General features: G+C 37.5%; 1 protein-coding gene across 1 annotated transcript; it reads left to right on the forward strand.

The window, feature by feature from the left end:
• The first annotated feature begins 163 nt into the window (after nucleotides 1–163).
• On the forward strand, nucleotides 164–21,668 carry LOC128674746 (uncharacterized protein). The gene is made up of 17 exons (XM_053753612.2): nucleotides 164–332; nucleotides 406–619; nucleotides 1,965–2,110; nucleotides 2,699–2,752; nucleotides 3,911–4,113; nucleotides 5,816–5,957; nucleotides 6,891–6,962; nucleotides 7,983–8,177; nucleotides 9,204–9,294; nucleotides 10,517–10,747; nucleotides 12,582–12,746; nucleotides 13,396–13,546; nucleotides 13,800–13,903; nucleotides 15,066–15,217; nucleotides 16,384–16,556; nucleotides 17,933–18,091; nucleotides 18,974–21,668. Exons 1-17 carry the CDS (start codon nucleotides 267–269, stop codon nucleotides 19,035–19,037), a joined length of 2,382 nt encoding a protein of 793 aa, XP_053609587.1. The 5' UTR covers nucleotides 164–266; the 3' UTR covers nucleotides 19,038–21,668.
• Nucleotides 21,669–21,999: the final 331 nt, after the last annotated feature.

Below are 21,999 nucleotides of genomic sequence, written 5' to 3' on the forward strand. Positions count from 1 at the left end.
TTGACTTGACAAAGTCTGTTGACAACCTATATAACGTCGCAAGTTCTATTCAAAGTGCGGCACCAAGTGTCGTGTCGTGAATGTTGCAGTGGAGGCTAGGTGGTTGCCATGGTGATTAAAAAAATAAATTGTCTTTGACACGTTTTCTTTTGTTGTCAATTTAGGTAGGTACTAGTTGTCATTTTCATTCTACGTCAAAAAACCTATTGTTTTGGATTTTTAGGTCGTGAAATGGATTTAATAATATAAACGAAATTACTTTTAAAATGGGTAACGCTGATACAAAATTGAATTTTAGAAAGGCTGTGGTCCAACTAACATCCAAAACACAGGTAAGCATGAATTGACGCCTACGCAAATAATTTTTTTAAAGATTTTATTGATGAAACGATTTGTCTATTTCAGCCAATTGATTCTGCAGACGATAGCTTTTGGGATCAGTTCTGGTCTGAAAGCGTGACAAATGTGCAAGATGTATTTGCATTGGTGCCTGGGGCTGAAATTCGCGCTCTTCGGGAGGAGTCGCCAAATAATTTGGCAACTCTTGTTTACAAAGCTGTGGAGAAACTAGTGAAGACTGTAGACAGCAGCTGTCGGACGCAGCGCGAACAACAAACTGGTACCGGGATTCTTACATGTTTAATTGATTATTTTCTATGCTTCTCATAGATATTTTTTACAACATAATCACAAATGGAGTCCAAAATAAGTGATTAATATGGGAAATCATCCTGTATTTGTGTGAATAAAGTAGAAATAAGTTAAGTAGTACTAGCAATTTTGTAGTTAAAGAGAAAGGAAATTAATAGATTGATTAAAGTAGATACATATATATTTTTTTAAATAGAAACTAAATTTTTCATATGTAACAATAAAAATTATTATTTTTCATTATAGAGGATGGATGATGTCAGTTTTCCTGATTGAAATCATTATCTATTTCCTGCCAGATTCATGCACATGTAACAAGTTATAAATTAAAAATATCAAGTTGTCTCTGTGCAAATTTTATAATTTCATACTTGGCATAAATACATGTAGTTATATTTTAAAAAATTAAACAATTAAAATATGTAAAATTTACATAATATAATTATAATATAGTATAATTTAAATGTCCATATCAATTGCATGATTAAAGTAGAACAGTGATATTCTAGCTTATTCCATTTATATTTATTATATTGGCAGATTTTATCATATGATTCAAATTTTATGATAGGCAGAGTATGTAATTATCAATGCAAATATGTCCAAAACAGTAATAATAATATATCACACAAATAGAGTTAAGGTGTGCGAATAAGTACAAGGTAGACTTATGGAATTCTATCTCAACAATACTAAATTCTATAGCATATCAAACATAAAGTCTTATATATTGTAAAATTTTGAGCTTAGTCTATTAATTTCAATAAAATAAAAACAATGTTGCGCTATTGATCTGGTTGCGATCAAGCAGCTCTAACACAACTCTTTTAAAATATGTTTTGTCACTGTCACAATGTGGAGAGGTAACTAACAAACTTACTTTCGCTTTTATAATATTAGTTGGTGTTGGGATATTCAAATATATCAAAAGGTTCGACATAGATTGGTAAGAGAACACAATGGATAGGAATGCATGGAAGAAGTTAGGGGAGGGTTTTGCCCAGCACTGGGACTCAAACAGCTAATAAAAAAAATAAAATTGGGATATTGGATAATGTCTGTAATGAATTTAATTTCAATTTCATAGTTTGCTAAACTGTCCAGTGAAGAGCATATATATAATATATAAGCATCCAAGAACCTTACTGTTAGTGAGGTTCTTGCATGCTATCTATATATGTATTTGGTATAAATGTATAGTATCGTTGAGTTAGTATCCCATAACACAAGTCTCGAACTTACTTTGGGGCTAGCTCAATCTGTGTGATTTGTCCTAATATATTTATTTTTATTATTATTACAATTTGTTCCAGCGTTGAACTGCGCTCGGCTGCTGACCCGAGTGCTGCCGTACATGCTGGAGGAGGCGGAGTGGCACGGCTTCTTCTGGTCCTCGCTTCCGGCCGCGGCCGAGAACGACTCCCTGCCGCTCGCGCAGTCCCTTATCAACGCTATTTGTGTAAGTTACTAAGCCACATTTACAAATGGCTGAAATGGTGCTAGAATGGGGGTACCTGTCCTGTCACCGTCTGGTGCTTGCACTGGCTTCCCCAACCGGGAAATTATAAAATTATAATAAGCCTCAATTGCGCCAGTCAACTTTGAGCTACGCACAATAACGCAGTTTAAAGTTAGCGTCAAAGTCAAGAGGTGCAACCGAGACTGAGTATAAATGTGGTTTGGGCGTGTGATTACTCCATTTCCTCACGTGGCCGTAGTACGAGGTGACTTGGCAGCTAAAAGGCAACAACCGCATTCCCGCAGAGGGTTAACGTCAGACAGGTGGCCGGTCATCCCAAATCTTGTGGCAATTTTTTTTTAATCCCTAAATATTATAATAGAAGGTCCAGTGGCATCTGTACGTATGAACGCGATACACTACAAATTCCCAAACTGTTTTTTCTATGGTTTTAACCATTATAGATAGTCTTCCTGAGGAAAATTTAAGTGTGTACTCGTAATGTAATATGGTTTTACCCAAGCGAAGACGGGACGGACCGCGCCGCGGCTATATGACATCATTTAATTGAAACTGCATTTTTTTCAGGACTTGTTGTTCTGTCCCGACTTCACAGTGACGAGCACCAAACGCTCGGGCCCGGTGAGTATTGATCTGTTGGCGTGTTATCAGCCCTTGAAAACTAGTATCTGTGATAGCCACATTCTTTGTAAACGTCGTATGGTTCTGACCATAGATCCTCAATCAACTAGGAAATAATAATTAAATAAATAAATATATTAGGACAAATCACATAGATTGAGCTAGCCCCAAAGTAAGTTCTAGACTTGTGTTATAGAATACTAACTCAACAATACTATATATTATAACATATACATATATAGATATATACATGTATAGATAAACATCCAAGACCCGGCTCAATCAGAAAAAGATGACCCAACCGGGGATCGAACCCGGGACTTCTCGGTTCAGAGGCAAGCGCTTTACCACTGCGTCATCGAGGTCGTCAAAGCAATACTATATATATATATAATTTTGATATTGCTCTATATATATATGTCGGAGTGATAATCATATGGGCGCTACAAAAGATACGTGTTGCTTAGCAGAGTATCGGTGTAGTCGACGACGCGATGAAACAGGAAAGCTTCAGTCACCATTCAAGGCGAGCTTGGATAGACGCGTGCGCGCACTGATAAACTGCTGTTTTCGTGGTGTTCAGATTGTGTAGTTATTTCATGATAAATTAGATTAGTAACAGATAGACTTAGTATTAGTGACAGATAGACTTAGTATTAGTGACAGATAGACTTAGTGTAGAACTAAAGAACAATGTATGTGTTAATAGTAATAACGTGTAGTGTACGACAATATTTGTGATTTTACTTAATAATTCAACTTATAATTATGGCAAATGAACAAGATCGGCGTCCTGTTCCGACATATATATATATATATATATATATATATATATATATATATATATATATATATATATATATATATATATATTGCACCAAAACCGGCTATCGGTACTATCGATAATAAGCAAAACTATCGATCTTATCGATAGCTATCTACAGTATTGCCTTTGCAATCACCTATTCAAATACTTGTACACATAACAGCACATCACACCTACCCAAATTCATTGCAAACACACCGCTATTACCGCACCGCATAGAGGTTCATGCTGGTTAACTTGATGTGCTGTTGACTGTACATTGTAAGATACTGTACGAATGTACATGTATATGCGATTATGAAATAAACAAAAATATTCGCATCATTCGACAGGAGCGTGCCGAAGAGCTGTCATCATTGGACAGCTGCGAATACATATGGGCCGGCGGAGTCGGGTTCGCTCGGTCTCCGCCGCGCAACGCCCAGCACGAGGCGGCCAGGACGGAGCTGCTGCGGCTGCTGCTCACCTGCTTCAGCGAGACCATATACCTGCCGCAGCACGCGGCCAACACCGCCTACCACAATAAATGGATCGCGTAAGTGTCGCCAGATGGCGTTGGGGTGGAATTGAAACGCGCTAGCAAAGTTTTTGTAAACTCTTTATTGCACGAAGAAAACACATACAGTGAAAGCGGTAAGATAAAGAAAGAGACGCGTACAAAGGCGGACTTATCCCAGAAAGGGATTTCTTCCATTCAACCAAGTATTTGAAAGGAAATAATTGAACCCACAAAGTATGGTAGCGTATGACAAACGTGCATTGCGAAGAAAATATATGTACACTAAACATCAAGTAATATAAAAACAAATGAATTACTTATATAAGTATAATGATAATCTTAAATGAGTATCAAGTTTTTGGGATTTGGAACTGGGCCTCATTGCTCCGTCGCGTTGATATCCGTCGACGGATCAACGCAGTAGAACGCAGGAATAGTTTGATGTTTCGACGTATAACAAAGTACGGGTAGTTTTTGAGTTTATCGCGTTCAGACGCGACTTCATTTTTTTATCGTAGGATGTCTGTATCTGTCTGTATGTCTAACCGTAGCATTGTAGCAAACGGCCGGAACGGAACAGACAAACAGACAGTCTTTCGCATTTATAATATTAGTATTGATATTATATTGTAGTATTACTAACACTGTAGGGGCTATGTCTGAGATTAATTTATTCTAAATCTCATATTCGGTAAGTAGCTCCTTATTACCCTCAAATGGGGCTTGTAGGAGACCAATAAGCGCTCTAGGGTAATGTAATGTTTCTATATCTGTGCTCTAGGGTAATAATGTAGCCCTAGGGCGGTAAGTAATTAAAAAAAACAGTTCACTCTTTCAAAAATATTCGCGTACGTCTAACCACCATACTGGCAATAGACATCATGCATTCAGCCCAATGACCAAAGAGGTCGCTTCGCTATTCAGCCTTGTGTTCGTATAAATATAATAGTTATCAATTTCAAATAGGTATCGAACGGCGAAGCTCGATTTCGTTCTAAAAAAAACATTAAAAAACTTCTTTACTTGGTTCTTTTTAATGAAAAAAGGAGGGGATAGAAAACTTTTACTTTAAAATGTTTTATTCTTGTAATGCCGGTGTTTTTCTACTTATCTCACAACCGAGATGTAAAGCAGATGTAGTTAGCTCGGGTGTAAGCAGCAATTGCACCCTCGAACTAAGCCTTTGGCTACTAATCTACTATTATTTATTATAATTTTAATATTATTTATTATAATTTTAATATTATTTATTATAATTTTAATATTATTTATTATAAATTTAATATTATTTATTATAATTTTAATATTATTAACAGTTACTATGTATATTTGTATTACTAACACTATTATTGGCTATGCCTCTCCATAGTCGTATTCCTCATGGCTGAGGGGTCGTGGTCATCACGTGGACTGAAACACACATAACTCTTGGCATTATTAATGGACTGGTTTGCCATTATTGCTTTCTCCATTTCACACACAAGTTAAATAATCAACCAGTGTGCAGGTTTCCTCACGATGTTTTCCTTCATGAATACATGAGTCAGAGAATGGTCAATCATTTGATTGAGTCACAGTTGTATATAAACTCATGGGGCACGAGCAGGATTCGAACTTGGGACCTTTTCACTGTTACTGTTTTCACTGTTTTTAGATACACAGGCGGGCGTCTTAACCATTACACCGTCACCGCTTCCGGGCTATGCTTAAAAAAATGAATTGTATGAAATACCGGCAGCTACCTGACGAGCCCCGAGAACCGGCACGCGCTGCCGCTGTTCACGTCGCTGCTGAACACCGTGAGCTCGTACGACCCGGTGGGGCTGGGGCTGCCGTACAACCACCTGCTGTTCGCCGACGCGCTGGAGCCGCTGGTCGAGGTTCGTACGTGTACGTTGCGTTGTTAGTGCGAGTGCGAGTGCGAGTGCGTATTTACCGAAGTGGAGACCCAGCAATGTATACCGAATCCGTTAAAGCTTGGCTAACTGTTCGACGACAGTGTGGAGCCGGCGTAGAAGAAAACGTTCGCTTTGGTTATTTTTTTTTTTTACCAGCTTTTGTCCGCGGCTTCGCCCGCGTTTGTTTCGTGCATAACTTACTATTGTCAATATCTCGGTTTCTAAACAACGTATCAGAATGAAACCATTTTAAGTTAGACCATCCGCTATATAACTGTGAAAACAAATTCTATCCAGTTGTACTTTCGTGATGCTCGAACAAACATACAGACAGACAGAAAAAAAATCGAATCTATACTATTATTATAAAGAGGTAAGCATTTGTGACTTTGTATGTTTGAGGCGGATAATCGCCGAAACTACCGAACCGATTTCAAAAATTCCTTCACCATTGGAAAGGTACATTATCCAAGATTGCTATATTTTATCTCAAAATTCCTACGGGAGCGAAGTCTCAGACAACATCTAGTTCTAGTATAAAGACGCCCCATAATTATTATTCTCTAATATCTCCTCTCCTATGTATCCACTTGTGCCCACTGTCATACAAGCCGCGTATTTTTTTTTTCTTTTTGACACATGAAAAAAAAAATCCGTTTGGTCTTTATGACAACCAACATTTTATTTCAAAAATAGTTTAGGTTCTAATGTTCACACATTTTATTTATTTTTATCAATTTATGTAAGAAACTTGAAATATAATTTAAATTATAAAAATTAATACAAAGTTATTAATAATATTTTTTGTGAAATTCAACATAGGTTATAAATATATATATTTTTTCTTTTAATAGTTTTAATCTGTTGTGTGTGACGATGAAATAAATAAATATAAAAAAAGTGATGTAATTTCAGGTGTCGTTACAAATACTGATCGTGACGCTAGACCACGACACCAGCAACACGGTCAACGCTGAAACTGATGAGGTAACTATATATTCATTTAATTTAACAACTTCGTATGTGAGTAACAATCCATTTCCCGTGGGAATTTCAGGACATCCCTTCTTAGTGATCCCCTACACTGTCCTAGGAATCTACACACCAAATTTCAGCTTTCTACGCCCAGTAGTTTCGGCTGTGCGTTGTCTGTCAGTCAATCAGTCACTCAGTAACGCAAGAGTTTTTAATATATAGATGTTTGTAATAACTTCAATTACATAAATTAATATGAATACATATAATAATAGCGTTATTTAATATTATATATTAACTACTAGATCTTGCCAGCGGCTTCGTCCTCGTGAATTTATCTGCGAAAGCGGAACAGACAATTTTCATACAAACTTTCAACCCCCATTATAATCATTTGAGGGTTGATTTTTGAAAAAAAAAAGAGCTAGACCATCTTTGAAGGGGGTCTTTGTCATGCATACCAAATTTTATCAAAATTGGTCCAGCGGTTTAACCGTGAAAGCGGAACAGACAAACAGACTTTCGCATTTATAATATTAATATGGATTATTGAAATGCATTTTTTATACACGTCGTCACACATGCTATTTAACTTATTTTTGAAAATAATAATGAGATGAAAAAATTCTGGAATCGAGCGGGAATTGAACCCGCGCCCCTGTCTATCCCCCTAGGGACGGTGCTCTTGACCACTGAGCTATCGAGACCTCTTTACGTCTTACGCCGACGTATCAGAGAGTAGTGGGAACTCTTAACTAATCAATATATCCCACTGTTACAATCAAGAAATTATATTTTGTATTGTTAAATCAAAATCAAATCATTTATTCAGAAATTAGGCCTTCACAGGCGCTTTTTCACGTCATATTCTAAATTAAATGATAGTTACCAAAGCTACAAACTATTTCGGAACGACCACTGCTGCGTAGAAATGCCGAAAGAAACTCATTCAAACAGCGTTGGTTCCATTATGCCAGAAGGGCTTACCATTTTGTAAATATAAATTTAATATGGATGAACTTGGTGCCCCAGAGCCTCCCGGACAACCTGTTCATCAACTACCTGTCTCGCATACACCGCGACGAAGACTTCCAGCTGCTGCTGCGCGGCGTCACGCGGCTGCTGAACAACCCGCTGCAGCAGACCTACCTCCCCAACTCCGCCAAGAAGGTGGGCCTGCACCAGGAGCTGCTGGTGCTGCTGTGGAAGATGTGCGACTATAACAAGGTCTGTCTCTCTCTCTCTCTCTCTCTCTGCCTTTCTCTCTCTCTTTCTCGCGTGTTTCCTCAAATCTTTTCAGGGCTGGCTCTAAATAAACGTATTCGAGATAAAATTTTAAAAAATCTATACGCAAGTTTTTTATTTATTTTTGTAAACAAAAAAAATATTATTATTTGGGTGAATTTCGCCGCGGGATGTCATTAGTATATATTAAATTGTAGCATACACATTAATCAATATACTTATTTTATAAATAAGTAAAGTACTGGTACAATGTTAATTTTATAAGTGTTTAATAAGTAAAAAAAATGATTCCTTATTCAAAAAAAATGTCAACTAATCAAACCAAATTAAATTGATTGGCTGTCTTCCTCTTTACATACGAAAGGTGCGTGAAAGACAGAGATGTCAAGTGATAAACGTCAGTGTATACAAATGTGTGTGAAGCGGTGGTGGTGTAATGGTTAAGACGCCCGCCTGTGGATCGTAAGATCCCAGGTTCGAATCCTACTCGTGCCACATGGAGTTTGTATATCATCTGACTCATGTATAGTATATTTCATCGATCACCACTGGCTTCCGGTGAAGGAAAACATCGTGAGAATTCCTGCACAGATTATTATTAACTTGTGTGTGAAATAGAGAAGGCAATGGCCAACCACTCCATTAATAATGCCAAGAAAGTTGTTGTGTGTGTTTCATTCCATGTACTATGAAGAATCGTCTATGAAGAAGATACCAATGTGTACATTCCATTCAGTTTGGTCTGGCGATATAAATACATAAATTTACGTATACATATAGAATCTGGGTTTGATCCTTATGATGGGATGTTGTATTGTAGTAAACTAGCGACCCAGCCTGGCTTCGCACGGTCTAATAGGCTGTTTTACATGTATAAACCTTATATATATACATTTTCTTAATAACAGTGAAAACTGTATCAAAATCCGTTGCGTGGTTAAAAAAAAAAGCTTAGAAACAGGACAGACGCGGCGACATTGTTCCAGACTGTGTGATGATTTGTTTCAGAAATTCATGTACTACGTATTGAAGAGCAGCGATGTACTGGAGGTACTGGTGCCCATTCTGTACCACCTCAACGACTCAAGAGCAGACCAGTGTAAGTTGAACACAATCCAATATAATCCCATTTGAAGGGTTTAGAATAAATTAGAAATTATTTATTGAAAGAGTAAAAGAACGCATTTAATTGTGTGGATAACTAATACTTTTAACATCAATGTTAACTTTTTGAATTGTGCAATAAAATATCAATAAATAAAAATAAATCTAACAATCGATCAGTTAAGAGTGTCTACTACTCTCTAATGAAAATACCGTACGTCGGCGTAAGACGGAGAGATGAAATCTCTATAACTCAGTTGTTAAGAACACTGTCCCGAATAGGGCGTGGGTTCAAAACCCGCTAGTTTGCAGTATTTTTTACATTTGATTATTTTTTCTAAAACAAAGAACTCTCATCTTTGCACGTTCCTATTTGTATTCGGGGATATGACGCCGCGAAGCCCCGTGTCAGCGTAAATTATAATAAACCTTACAAAATGAGCGTTCGCCTGTGATTTTACAACCGGCCGCCTGACGTCAATCCTCATGAGGAGAGCTTTAAAATTAAGTTGAAGAAAATTTCAATAATTTTATGCTTAATTATTTAAACAACTCTTTTAACAAATAATTTGAAAAAGCTTTAAAATTAAGCTGAAGCAAAAATAAAGGCATAAGACAAAAATGAAATTTACTTAAAAATATATATTTTTTTACAAGCTTCAGTTTAACCTGTCCCGATATTTGTCTGTCTGTAATCAAATCTTACAAGTTAAAATTTCACCTACCCCCACTGCGTCCCACAGAGTTGAAATATCCCAGTATCAGTCGTCGTATCAGTTTCTATGACAATGCAATTATGATAAGCGTGACCTGATGGTCGGCGGCTTCGCGGGAACTCAACGATTTACAGCACTGGCTTGATATTTTTGTCACGCGTTGAATGCAGAGGGCGGAGTGCAGATTTGCATTTTACTTCCCGCCATCGAATCGATTCCAAGTGAGACACAGCGAACCAATCACATTGCGCCATTGTGATGCAACGACAACCACACCGCAATGTGATTGGTTCGCTGCGTCTCACTTCGAATCGATTCGATGGTGAGAAGTGAAATACAAACCCCTAGGAGGGCTTAGTGCGGGTTTGCATTCGCTGCGTCTCACTACGTATCAACTCGATGGTGAGATTAAAATAGCATAGTCGCACTAGGCAATCTCTCTGTCGAAAATGAAAACTTGCGGCAAGAATATTTAAATAAAAACGTGTTCACCGATTGCAGCCCGCGTAGGCCTAATGCACATCGGTGTGTTCATACTGCTGCTCCTGTCCGGGGAGCGCAACTTCGGCGTGAGACTGAACAAGCCGTACGCGGCCAGCGTGCCCATGGACATCCCGGTGTTCACGGGCACGCACGCCGACCTGCTGGTCGTGGTGTTCCACAAGGTGGTCACCACCGGCCACCAGCGGCTGCAGCCGCTGTTCGACTGTCTGCTCACCATACTGGTCAACGGTGAAGTCTTTATTTTATTTACATCTCTTATGTTCGATTAGTAGCTCCTTATTACCCCCAAATGGGGCTTGTAGGAGACCAATAAGCGCTCTAGGGTAATGTAATGTTTCTATATCTGTGCTCTAGGGTAATAATGTAGCCCTAGGGCGGTAAGTAATTAAAAAAAACAGTTCACTCTTTCAAAAATATTCGCGTACGTCTAACCACCATACTGGCAATAGACATCATGCATTCAGCCCAATGACCAAAGAGGTCGCTTCGCTATTCAGCCTTGTGTTCGTTTTCCAATAGTCATCAATTTTCAATAGGTATCGAACGGCGAAGCTCGATTTCGTTCTGGAAAAAAGAAATTAAAAAACTTCTTTACTTGGTTCTTTTTAATGAAAAAAGGCGGGAATAGAAAACTTTTACTTTAAAATGTTTTATTCTTGTAATGCCGGTGTTTTTCTACTCACCTCACAATGGAGTTGTAAAGCAGAGTAGTTAGCTCGGGTGTAAGCAGCAATTGCACCCTCGAACTGTAGGCGCCCACGCTGTGGCTACTAATCTACTATTATTGGCACACAAAACAGTTTAACAACATAACATGTTGGGCTTAATTAATACAATGGGTACGATGGCTGGTTGAAAAACCAAGAATGAAGTGCGCACAGCATGATTTACATTATTGACAAATAGAACAATATACTTTAAATGACAATCAAACATATATGAAGTTAATAAATAAATAAATATATTAGGACAAATCACACAAATTGAGCTAGCCCCAAAGTAAGTTCGAGACTTGTGTTATGGGATACTAACTCAACGATACTATATTTTATAACAAATACATATACATCCAAGACCTGGGCCAATCAGAAAAAGATCGACCGGGGATCGAACCCGGGACTTCTCGGTTCAGTGGCAAGAATCTTACCACTGCGCCACCTAGTTATATCTAGACATTGGCTGTGGACATGATGCATGGTATTTTTGTATTGAATTTACTGTACAATATGTTTATAATTATAATCGAAATTTAATGAAATAAAATTAATAAAGAGAAGTAAATATTCAAAAACTTTTGTATTATGTTTGTTCAAGTATTTTTGATATCAAAAGGTTTTGAATCTTTTTGTGTCAATTGAAAGTTTTTTTGGTTGTCTCTTTCGGCTATGTAGTGTGTAACCCTGTTATTCGTGAAAGTTAATAAATACTCTAAGTAAAAAATATGTTTTGTCTCTTTCTGGCAATTTAATATATTATAAACTGAAATGGTGACATATTGTAGCTTAGTTTTAACTTTTTTATGTATCATTCCATGTCCGACTACACAAATCAGATATATACTTTTATCTAATGTCAAAAACAAAATTGTATATGGAGCTTGTATAGTATTGTGACGTCACGGATCTTGGATTCAAAAAGCATTTCTAATCTATACTATTATTATAAAGAGGTAAGAGTTTGTGAGTTTGTATGTTTGAGGCGGGTAATCTCCGAAACTATCGAACCGATTTCAAAAGTTCTTTCACCATTAAAACGATACATTATCCAATACTGATATAGGCTATATTTTATCTTAAAACTCTCACGGGAGCGAAGCCCCGTGCAACATCTAGTATACTTAGAAAATAGTAAATCTCGTGATTAATATAATTGATAAATTAAAGTGACTTTTGACATGATGATGATATGCAATGCCGAAGAGAGGCATACAGATGTATTATAGTGAACAAAACAGACCGTAACCAAGGAAACCTTTGAAACTACCACATCTGAAATAAAGGCTCTATTTTTATTGTGCACCAGCGGTAACTCTCAACGTAACGTATTTTTTGTCTCTATCCAGTCTCGCCATACCTGAAGACGCTATCGATGGTGGCGTCGACCAAGTTGCTACATCTGTTGGAAGCCTTCAGCACCCCCTGGTTCCTGTTCTCGCAGCCCCACCACCACCACCTCGTGTTCTTTCTGCTCGAGATGTTCAACAACATGATACAGTACCAGTTCGACGGTCAGTGCAATGTACACTTTGTACCTATCGTAATAAGGTCGGTTATCAATTGCAGATGCTTCGTTGGTTCGAGAACCTTCTAGAGTAATTTGATACAGTACAAGTTCGACGGTCAGTGCAATGTAGACTTTGTACCTATTGTAACAAGGTCCGTTATTGATTGCAGATGCTTCGTTGGTTCGAGAACCTTCTAGAGTAATTAATGTTATTTATAAAATTTTTGTCAAAATCTGATATCGACAGTTTCGCCAAGCAACGTGCCTTGTGAACCTCATTCGTTGCAATAACGTATTTGTATTGAAAAAATATCTAAACTATGGTCGACTTCCAATGCTAATTTGTTCGACAATCTAACGGTGAGTTGCACAGTCAAATTTGAATTTAATTTTAACCGGCGCAGACGTTTAGACAAAATGGCGTTCTTTGCGTTTTTCTGCGCATGTTAAAGATTTACGTCAAATTTGGCGGTTCAACCCACCCTAAGAGTTTTCTTGATTGTTGATTCAATTAAACTTTATTGCACAAAATAAAACTTATGACACAAAGTCGACATATATTTTTATACAAACACGAAGCTCACGAACAATAACAGTTACTTCAAATTTAGTAATGTTAAAAATTGTCACTGTGATCGTATGATTGTCTACAGGCAACTCAAACCTGGTGTACACAATAATCCGCAAGCGCGCGGTGTTCCACAACCTGGCCAACCTGCCGCATGAGCACAGCGCCATCTCGCGGTCGCTAGCGGCGACCCGCGGCCGCGGCCTGCCGTCCGCCGCGGCGGGCGCTCTGCCCAGGTATCTTACCCAAGTTTAAGTTTCTTCCAGGGCATTTACATCCGGGATATATATTTGTGTTGTGTTGTTGAGTGATACCATGAAATACGCAGACACGCAATGAGGACAGCGAGGACACACTACACGAGGCTTCGTTCGTAAACCGCTTCCCCTCTCCGTCTGCCTAAGCCCCGCGTATCGTCATACAGCTTTTGTGTTTGTATACAGCAGATAAATTTATATATATTTTTAACTTGTATGTATGTATCGTCAGGTCTACGAGCGCGGAGTGCGTGTCGGAGACCACGATGGAGGGCTCCCGGCCCGCGCAGCCGGCGGAGCCCGGCACCCTCAACCCCAGCCTCGCCGAAACACCAGGTCTGCTCGTATTTGCTCTCTTCCTCAGTTAAAAAAAATAAATAGGGTAGTTAGTTGATATCTAATCAAATCAGATACTTTTTCAGATTTTGGAGTGGCGACCGTGTAAATAGGTCGACTCCTGGATCAGGCGGTTCTAGGACCTATTATATCTAGGTCTTGGATAAGACTTCGATTAATTCGGCCTATAGGGGAGATAGTTCAACTCGGTAACTTGACCAAACTCGATAATCGCTTACGAAAATGAGACGAGTCGAAAGCTTCTTCTGGTGATCACCAGATCTATCCTCTGGAATGCAGCCTTGGAGAGCACGTTTGTAGGTTTCTGGAGATTTGAGACGGAATCGACGCGGGCGCACCCAAGGGGCGCGAAGCTCGTGCGGTCGCAATGACGTTCGATTCGGGACTAAAAAAATGTCGGTAATCGCCGGAGGATCTTGCATCCTCAGCGAAGGCATCTTCCATCTCATTGTCGACCCTACTCGCTGAGCGGGACAGCGATACCAAGTCGTCTAGTTACCGAATTGGAGAATGAGAGGGAAAAGTATAAAAATCAGTGGCAGACTAGTCTCAACACCATGTTTCAAAAATAAAAACATTATATGGAGCTTGTGTACAAGTGACGTTACAAATTAACATTTGTAACGTCAATTAACATTTGTAAAACGCTTTTTGACTAACGTCAAAAAGCGTTTTAATTATTCTTTAACGAGAACAAAAATATTACTAAATGTTTACTATAAATAAAATTGACCAATTAAAGTAACATTTGATTATCGTGTTTCATTATGCGAATGCGTTTATACATTTCATTTTATACACTGGCAATGTGACGACCTCCGTAGGCAAATGGTCACTTGTCACGTCAATGGTCCCGGGTTCGATACCCGGTCAGATAAACATGAAAAAATAATCTTTTTCCGATTGACCTGGGTCTTAGATATTTATTTATTATATGTTATAGAATATAGTATCGTTGAGTTAGTATCTCATAACACGAGTCTCGAACTTTGGGGCTAACTCATTCTGTGCGACTTGTCTCTATATAATTACCAGTAGTCTGTAGCTTTTGAGAAATTTGCAATTGATTGAATGATTTCTGAATAAATGACTTGATTTTATGTGAAGTCGATCGATTGAATGATCGCGTTATTTGTGTTAGCAATCGCAATGATGACGGAACGGGAGTCGGCGCACCCGCCGCCGAGCGAGGCGCGGCTGCTGCGCGGCGACCACAGCGACCGCAGCGACCGCAGCGACCGCGGCGACACCGACGGCAGGAGCTCGCCCGATGACAAACAGACCGTCACACACGTATGTATTGTGAAATCTAAAGTAAAAATGTTTTATTTCTCCAAACATTACATTAAACAACATTTTACATTAAACATTTTACATCACAAACTTTACATTAAAAACGACGAACACTTTTTAAGTGAGCTTTTTTTCAGCAGTGGTAGTCTTGAAACGCCAGCTGTAGCTTTACCAATTCAAAAGACTAATGCTTATTACACGATTAGCGACTATTTAAATGATAAAAAACCTTGGACCCTTCCTAAAACTTCCACCTCTCACACTTGATTTTAATTTTTTTATTATTATTTATATATTTTCTTGACATGTTTATTACATATATTTTGACATTTACTTGTAAAACATATACGTGATCTTCAAGTGTCTGAAAGTAACATAGGTATCTATTATGTTAGATTATGGAGATCGAGTATGTCATGCACATTCAAATGGTCAAACCGTTAGCGGCGTCGTGGATCGGGTCGGGAGGTTCCCTCTATTGTGGTTGAGCTTCGCGATGGCTGACTCACGCGTCAACTCGTGAACGGGTGCTGCCGGGGGAACTGGTCAGCTCGATCTTTTATTAAAAGTGGTTAATTATACATACATATGTATATATAAGTATATATATTTTCCTTTCATCAGCACTTGATCACAATCATAATATGTTTCAGTATACCTTTTGACCATGTACTTTATTGTGTACTTACATGTTATATTACTGATAAAAAATGGTAAGCCCTTCTGGCATAATAGGGACCAACACTGTTTGAATAAGTTTCTTTCGGCATTTCTTCTCAGCAGTGGTCGTTCCGAAATGCTAGTAGTTTGTAGCTTTGGTAAACATCATTTAATTTAGAATATGACGTGAAAAAGTGCCTGTGAAGGCCTAATTTCTGAATAAATGATTTGATTTTGATTTCAAAACATTCGGCCATTTGGGCATTTGGCTCTTGAAAGATTACATCTAAAAAATTGATTTCAAAGTTATGTTCGATCGAATAGTGACACGGGTTGTTTCCCGCGTCAAAAAGTAGTGTGAATGCCTAATTTATTAGTAAATGATTTGATTTTGCATACGCCAATGAGATGGACGAAACAATGAAAGTTGCAGATCACACGTGGATGAGTGAGAGGGGCACAGGACAGAGAAGGATGGCGTATACGCTTCTTAATTACAATTCCAGCGGAGCAGTATCCGCGTGACCGACGACCGGGCCACTGCGCGGCCCGCCGGCGACGGCGCCTGGCGGCCCACCGCCGAGTGGGTCTCCAGTTGGAGGGCCAAACTGCCGCTGCAGACTATCATGAGACTGCTGCAAGTGTTGGTGCCGCAAGTCGAGAAGATTTGTATCGACAAGTAAGTAAGGTTTTGTGAAAATTTACTTTTGCGTGACTGTGTGTCCCGTCGGTTCATGACGGCCCACCGCGAAGTGCGTCTTCAGTTGCGAGGACCAAATTATCATTGCAGAATTCTACAAGTTTTAGTGGTAAACGACTTCTGGGCCACGGAATGTGCACTCAGTACCAATAAATCGGACAATCCGGCATTCGCTACTCTCAGAACACAGGTGTTAAACGCTTACCTTATATACTTCGAACTGAAAATCCGGGTTTTCGTGTTAGCTAACACAAAAACATTGTTTACTAATCGATTAGGGGCGTGGCCTAACAGTTATGTTGGAAAAATAACAAAAACATGTTTCCCGAACCGAATGGATGACAACCCTCGCGTTCGCCTGCGGGGAGGGGAACTCATAGAGGGTGACTTATTTCATGTTAGCGCTCACTGAAGAAAGACGTAGGGCAGCACAGCGCGACACGGAGTAAACAACAACAGGCGCAGCGGACGGGCGTTTTTCCTAACTTGTTTTGTTAGAAAATTGGCGCTGCAGTCTCACGACTGTTTGAACACGGCGTGTAGAGTTTCATTAGTGCCGCGTATTTTGTTTGAATAAAGAATATATATTTTTTTTAATTAAACATTTATAAAAATAACATTGTACCTGTACTTTACTTATTTATGAAATAGGATAATTAAATTGATTACTGTGTATTTAATAAACACTAATGATAGTCCACGGCGCCGTTCAAAACGCTCGTGAAATTCACCCACGCGCTTTTAATACCCATACTGAGTGTTAATAACCTCAGCCTTCTTGATGTGCATCTTTGCATCTGTTGCTAGGCTGACGCGTTGTTAGACATGAAGTGGAAAATGGCTTGCTACAATTTAAACATCTATATTTTTATATTTTCAATAAATAAATAAATGAATGAATGAATGAATGAATGAATAAATGAATGAATGAATAAATGAATGAATAAATGAATGAATGACTAAATGAATGAATGAATAAATGAATGAATGAATAAATGAATGAATAAATGAATGAATGAATAAATGAATTAATAAATAAATGAATAAATAAATAAATAAATGAATAAATAAGTGAATAAATAAATAAATAAATAAATAATAATAACAATTGGCAAGCAATATTCAATTGTAAGATAATAAATGAAACACTGACCTATATTTGTAATAAGACCTATATTTGTTAATTGACGTCCTTGGAGAAAAGGCCGCGGTGAAGTTTGTTGCGCCGCTTCTTCTTCACCTGCGCTTTGGAAGCCGGCAGTAGACTTAGTTTAAGTAATTTTTTTGACGTCAATAAGTGATGTATATCATCCTGAATTGAATAAAGAATTTTGAATTTGAATTTGACCACCAAGGGGCCTGACGGACGAGTCTGAGATCCTGCGGTTCCTGCAGCACGGCACGCTGGTGGGACTGCTGCCGGTGCCGCACCCCATCCTCATCCGCAAGTACCAGGCCAACGCGGGCACCGCGCACTGGTTCCGCACCTACATGTGGGGCGTCATCTACATACGGTAACTCACTCAACTAACTGCACATCGAGTTACCCTTTACAAGTGCTGTATTGAAAGATAATATTCATTCCAGCTCGATTCTTTGTTTTCAGAAATAAGTTAAAATGCATGTGTGACATGTATAACAAATCCATTTAGATAATATTCTCTTCCGTGCTTTTTATTTTGCGTCCCCTTGTTGCGTTTATACACACGATAAAAAAATAACTGACATAACTCGACCACGACTGTTCCGCACTCAATAGCTGTGTATTACGTAGTCATTTAGGTAGTGTATGATAAATAGTAATGTTACACGATAAATAGGTTAATGTTACTTGTTCATTTTCTCCATTCTTTATTATTGTTAAAGGAGTTGTGTCCACCGGACGGTCAATGTGTCCGCTTATGGTGATGACTGAAAATCAGTGTTTGCTCCTTAGCAATTCCCACCACTGAGTTGTCGCCAATTTGTGTCACTGCGCCACACATTTACATAACGGAAACAATCTTATTATTGTTATTTATTAGATGTGTATCTCTATCTAGCACGTTCCAACTTTTAATTATTTGTAAGTGTCTCAGTTGATGCAAATAAAGTTCTTATCTATCTATCTGATAAGGGTGATTTCCCAATGATTTTGAGCGGGCATTACGCGCAATCAAATTTCAAAAATGAATAACAAATATACATATCCTTGATATACACCATCGACGATCGTGGCGAATCGAAGTACATTGCTGGTTTTTCTTTGCGTTGATACAAAATTGTAAAAACAAGCAATGTACCGAGTTCGTAACGCGTGCTGTGTACTGATTATATTCCAGTCAAGTGACAAAACAAAACCTTTTTTTTTGTGGTTACAGTGAGAAAATAAAGAATTATTATATTATTCATTTCAGAAACGTGGACCCTCCGATATGGTACGATACCGACGTGAAATTGTTCGAGATACAACGAGTGTAAATAAAATTCGCAGACTAATAGACTTTGTAAAATTAACACAAAACGTGTAACTCCTAAAATTTTGTTCTCTATGGTATTCCCGTGCTGTCACTTTCTCTTTATAAAAAAAGACATCTTGACGCACAACGTCACTTGCGTAAAATGTCATATGGATTTTGTTGGCTTTCACTTTTCACATCAATAATGACGTTTTGAGCGAACCAATGTGTCGTTCTGTGCCAGGATTTTTAAAACCCCCTTATGTTCCGCTAGTATTTTCATAGTTAACTGATGAAATTGTCAATCTCTGTTCCACTAATTAGTAATTCCAATTTCAAAAGCTATTTATTTTATTTTACTCTTCTAAGTATAGTCCGTTTTAATAATTTTCGATCACTATATAATTAATTGTTGCCCCATTGGGCTTCTTTATCAACTATAAAGAATATAAAAATAGTCACGACTTGTTTCACTTGTACAATTTTTTTTGACGACCTTGCTGGCGCTGTTGGCCTCTGAACCGAGAGGTCCCGGGTTCAATCCCCGGTCGGGTCATGATGGAAAATGATATTTTTCTGATTGGCCCGGGTCTTTGATGTTTATCTATATATGTTATAAAATATAGTATCGTTGAGTTAGTATCCCATAACATAAGCCTCGAACTTACTTTGGGGCTAACTCAATCTGTGTGATTTGTCCTAATATATTTATTTATTTATTATTGTCAAAATACATTCTTTCGACCGTGTTGTAACATAATGACCATAATAACTTTACAATTTTCACGGCCGATGCCCCATTTTGACATTTTATTTGAAGTTCCATTTGAAATTAAATATAATTGTTTAATTGATCAATAAATTTAGGTAGCAAATTTTCCTATAATCGAATATAAATATTACACCAAGCGAGCAAATGCTCATTCTATCCCCACCCTGTAATCCAACCAATGGATGGCATAGCATGTAGCCAGTCCTGCCCACCATTGGTTGGATTGCCGGAACTTCAATCTAGTTGTCCAATAGAATGAGTTTCGCTCGCTTTGTGTAAATGCACATTAAATTAGAAAATAAATGAGCAGAGACGCTGAATATATGTGAATATACGTACGAATATATATAGTTTAGCATATCGGATATAGTATAAGTTTATCATAGAAACATCCGTGGCACATTTAATTTAAAGAAATTGTAAATATTTCAATAAAATGTGCCCTTGAAATAACGCAAATATGTTTAGATCTCAAAATTAAGTAGTTTTTTTCCCATATTTAGACGGGAGTCTGCAAAGTAGCTAATTAACACGCGCAGTGGTAGATTTTACCGACATCGTTAATAATAATAACGTTGTTCTTGTCAGTGGAGCTGCCTCCATTTGCACCTCACCTATTCTCTGCCGTCGATTTTACCTCCCAATACTACACGACTGCCTTGTCCTTCAACTGAATGATAAATGCCCTTTGTGGCTTTCCTTATGGTCTATTAAACCACGCAACTGATTTTGATGCAGTTTTCCCTATTATAGGTATATACATAAAACAGCCTACGCATTTAGGAGTTATAATCAAACATAGAACTTTCTAGAAATACAACATTCCTTTTAAATAATTTGGTTTTTTTTTTTTCGAAGCGTTATTTCAATTGCACTGAGAAATATAGCTATATACAACATAGACTATAAAAAAGTCGATAAATAGTGAGATTTAACAAAGGATTTTTTAATAATTTATTAAGATATTTTTAATTTTTTTTTTTCATTTTGAGTTTTAAAACATCTTTAGCTGTAGCTATAATATGATATACATATTAATTCTTCTGCAGCTATAATATGATATACATATTAAGTAGTGAAATTATGAAGTATTGCAATAATACGGTTATTGTTTATCTATGTTATTCAGTAATGTTTATTTTTTGTAATTTCAAAGCCCTCATGTCGAAATTATATAATTTTATTAACAACGCCTAGTCATTTACACGAGTAGATGATAGAAGTATGTAAGCTGTGTTGAATTGTGTATCTCTTTGTGTATTCTCTCAATTTTAACATTCCTGTATATATACTGTTGCTGTTATTCATTAAAAATATAAAGCATACTTTAAACTAAAGTATGTTTTGTCACTATCGCACTTTACATAATTTGACATTGACAGAACGAGAAAACATACTTTAACAAAGTATGATAACTTGTGTATGAATAACGGGGTGAGACTGTAACTTTTTATTATCTTAATATCTGTCCTTATGAAAGTTTTTTATGACTTATCGCAAAACAAAGACCTAGTTTTGCAATATTTGATTTTTAAACAACTTGTTATATACGTCTTATTCCGTCAAGTTGATTTGAGTTGCGTCATTTCAGAAGCTTGACGATAAATATATATCAATGGTTGATTATGATTCTAACGCATGATTATGATTCTTGTTTATGAATAATTTCTTTATATTTATGAATAACTCAATTTCGGTATTATTCACACATTTATCTTTTTTTATCTCTTTAAATATAAATTAGTACTTAATATTAATATTTATTATTAAATTTAATTTTAGTTTAAATTCAATCTGAATTAGTTTGTAAATTAGAATGAATTTATTTATTTTACATTAACGTGTAATAAATGTTATTAAAAGGAAATATATAAGATGAGCTTATCGTGTATTTATTATTTACTAGCTAATGCCCGCGGCTTCGCCCGCGTGAATTACATAGCAAAATCTCAATAATTTTTTTTCGCGTACTCTGTAAGACTGGTAAACATATATGAATCAAATTCGCATTTTTTCTCATCTTTAGTTCAATTTTCTGTTTCCCGCTGCGTGTCTCGTCGCGCAAACTTGTCCAATCCCGCTTCCTGCTATGTAATGAAGATATATCCCGTAACGTTTCCTCCATATTGTGCCATCATGTTTTTGCAATGTGTCTCCTTCCCATTTCCCGCTCCTAATCACACTCCCGCTTTCTGCAACGCGTGCCGTCCCA

This window comes from Plodia interpunctella, chromosome 13 (genome assembly GCF_027563975.2).
Source record: "Plodia interpunctella isolate USDA-ARS_2022_Savannah chromosome 13, ilPloInte3.2, whole genome shotgun sequence".
NCBI classification, from domain to species: domain Eukaryota; kingdom Metazoa; phylum Arthropoda; class Insecta; order Lepidoptera; family Pyralidae; genus Plodia; species Plodia interpunctella.

Bases quoted from the DNA above. Each gene is read 5' to 3' on its own strand.
- LOC128674746 (XM_053753612.2), top strand. From the start codon at position 267: ATGGGTAACGCTGATACAAAATTGAATTTTAGAAAGGCTGTGGTCCAA. The intron at 620-1,964 runs GTACCGGGATTC...AATTTGTTCCAG, and splicing joins GCAGCGCGAACAACAAACTG to CGTTGAACTGCGCTCGGCTG. The intron at 13,904-15,065 runs GTCTGCTCGTAT...TATTTGTGTTAG, and splicing joins CAGCCTCGCCGAAACACCAG to CAATCGCAATGATGACGGAA.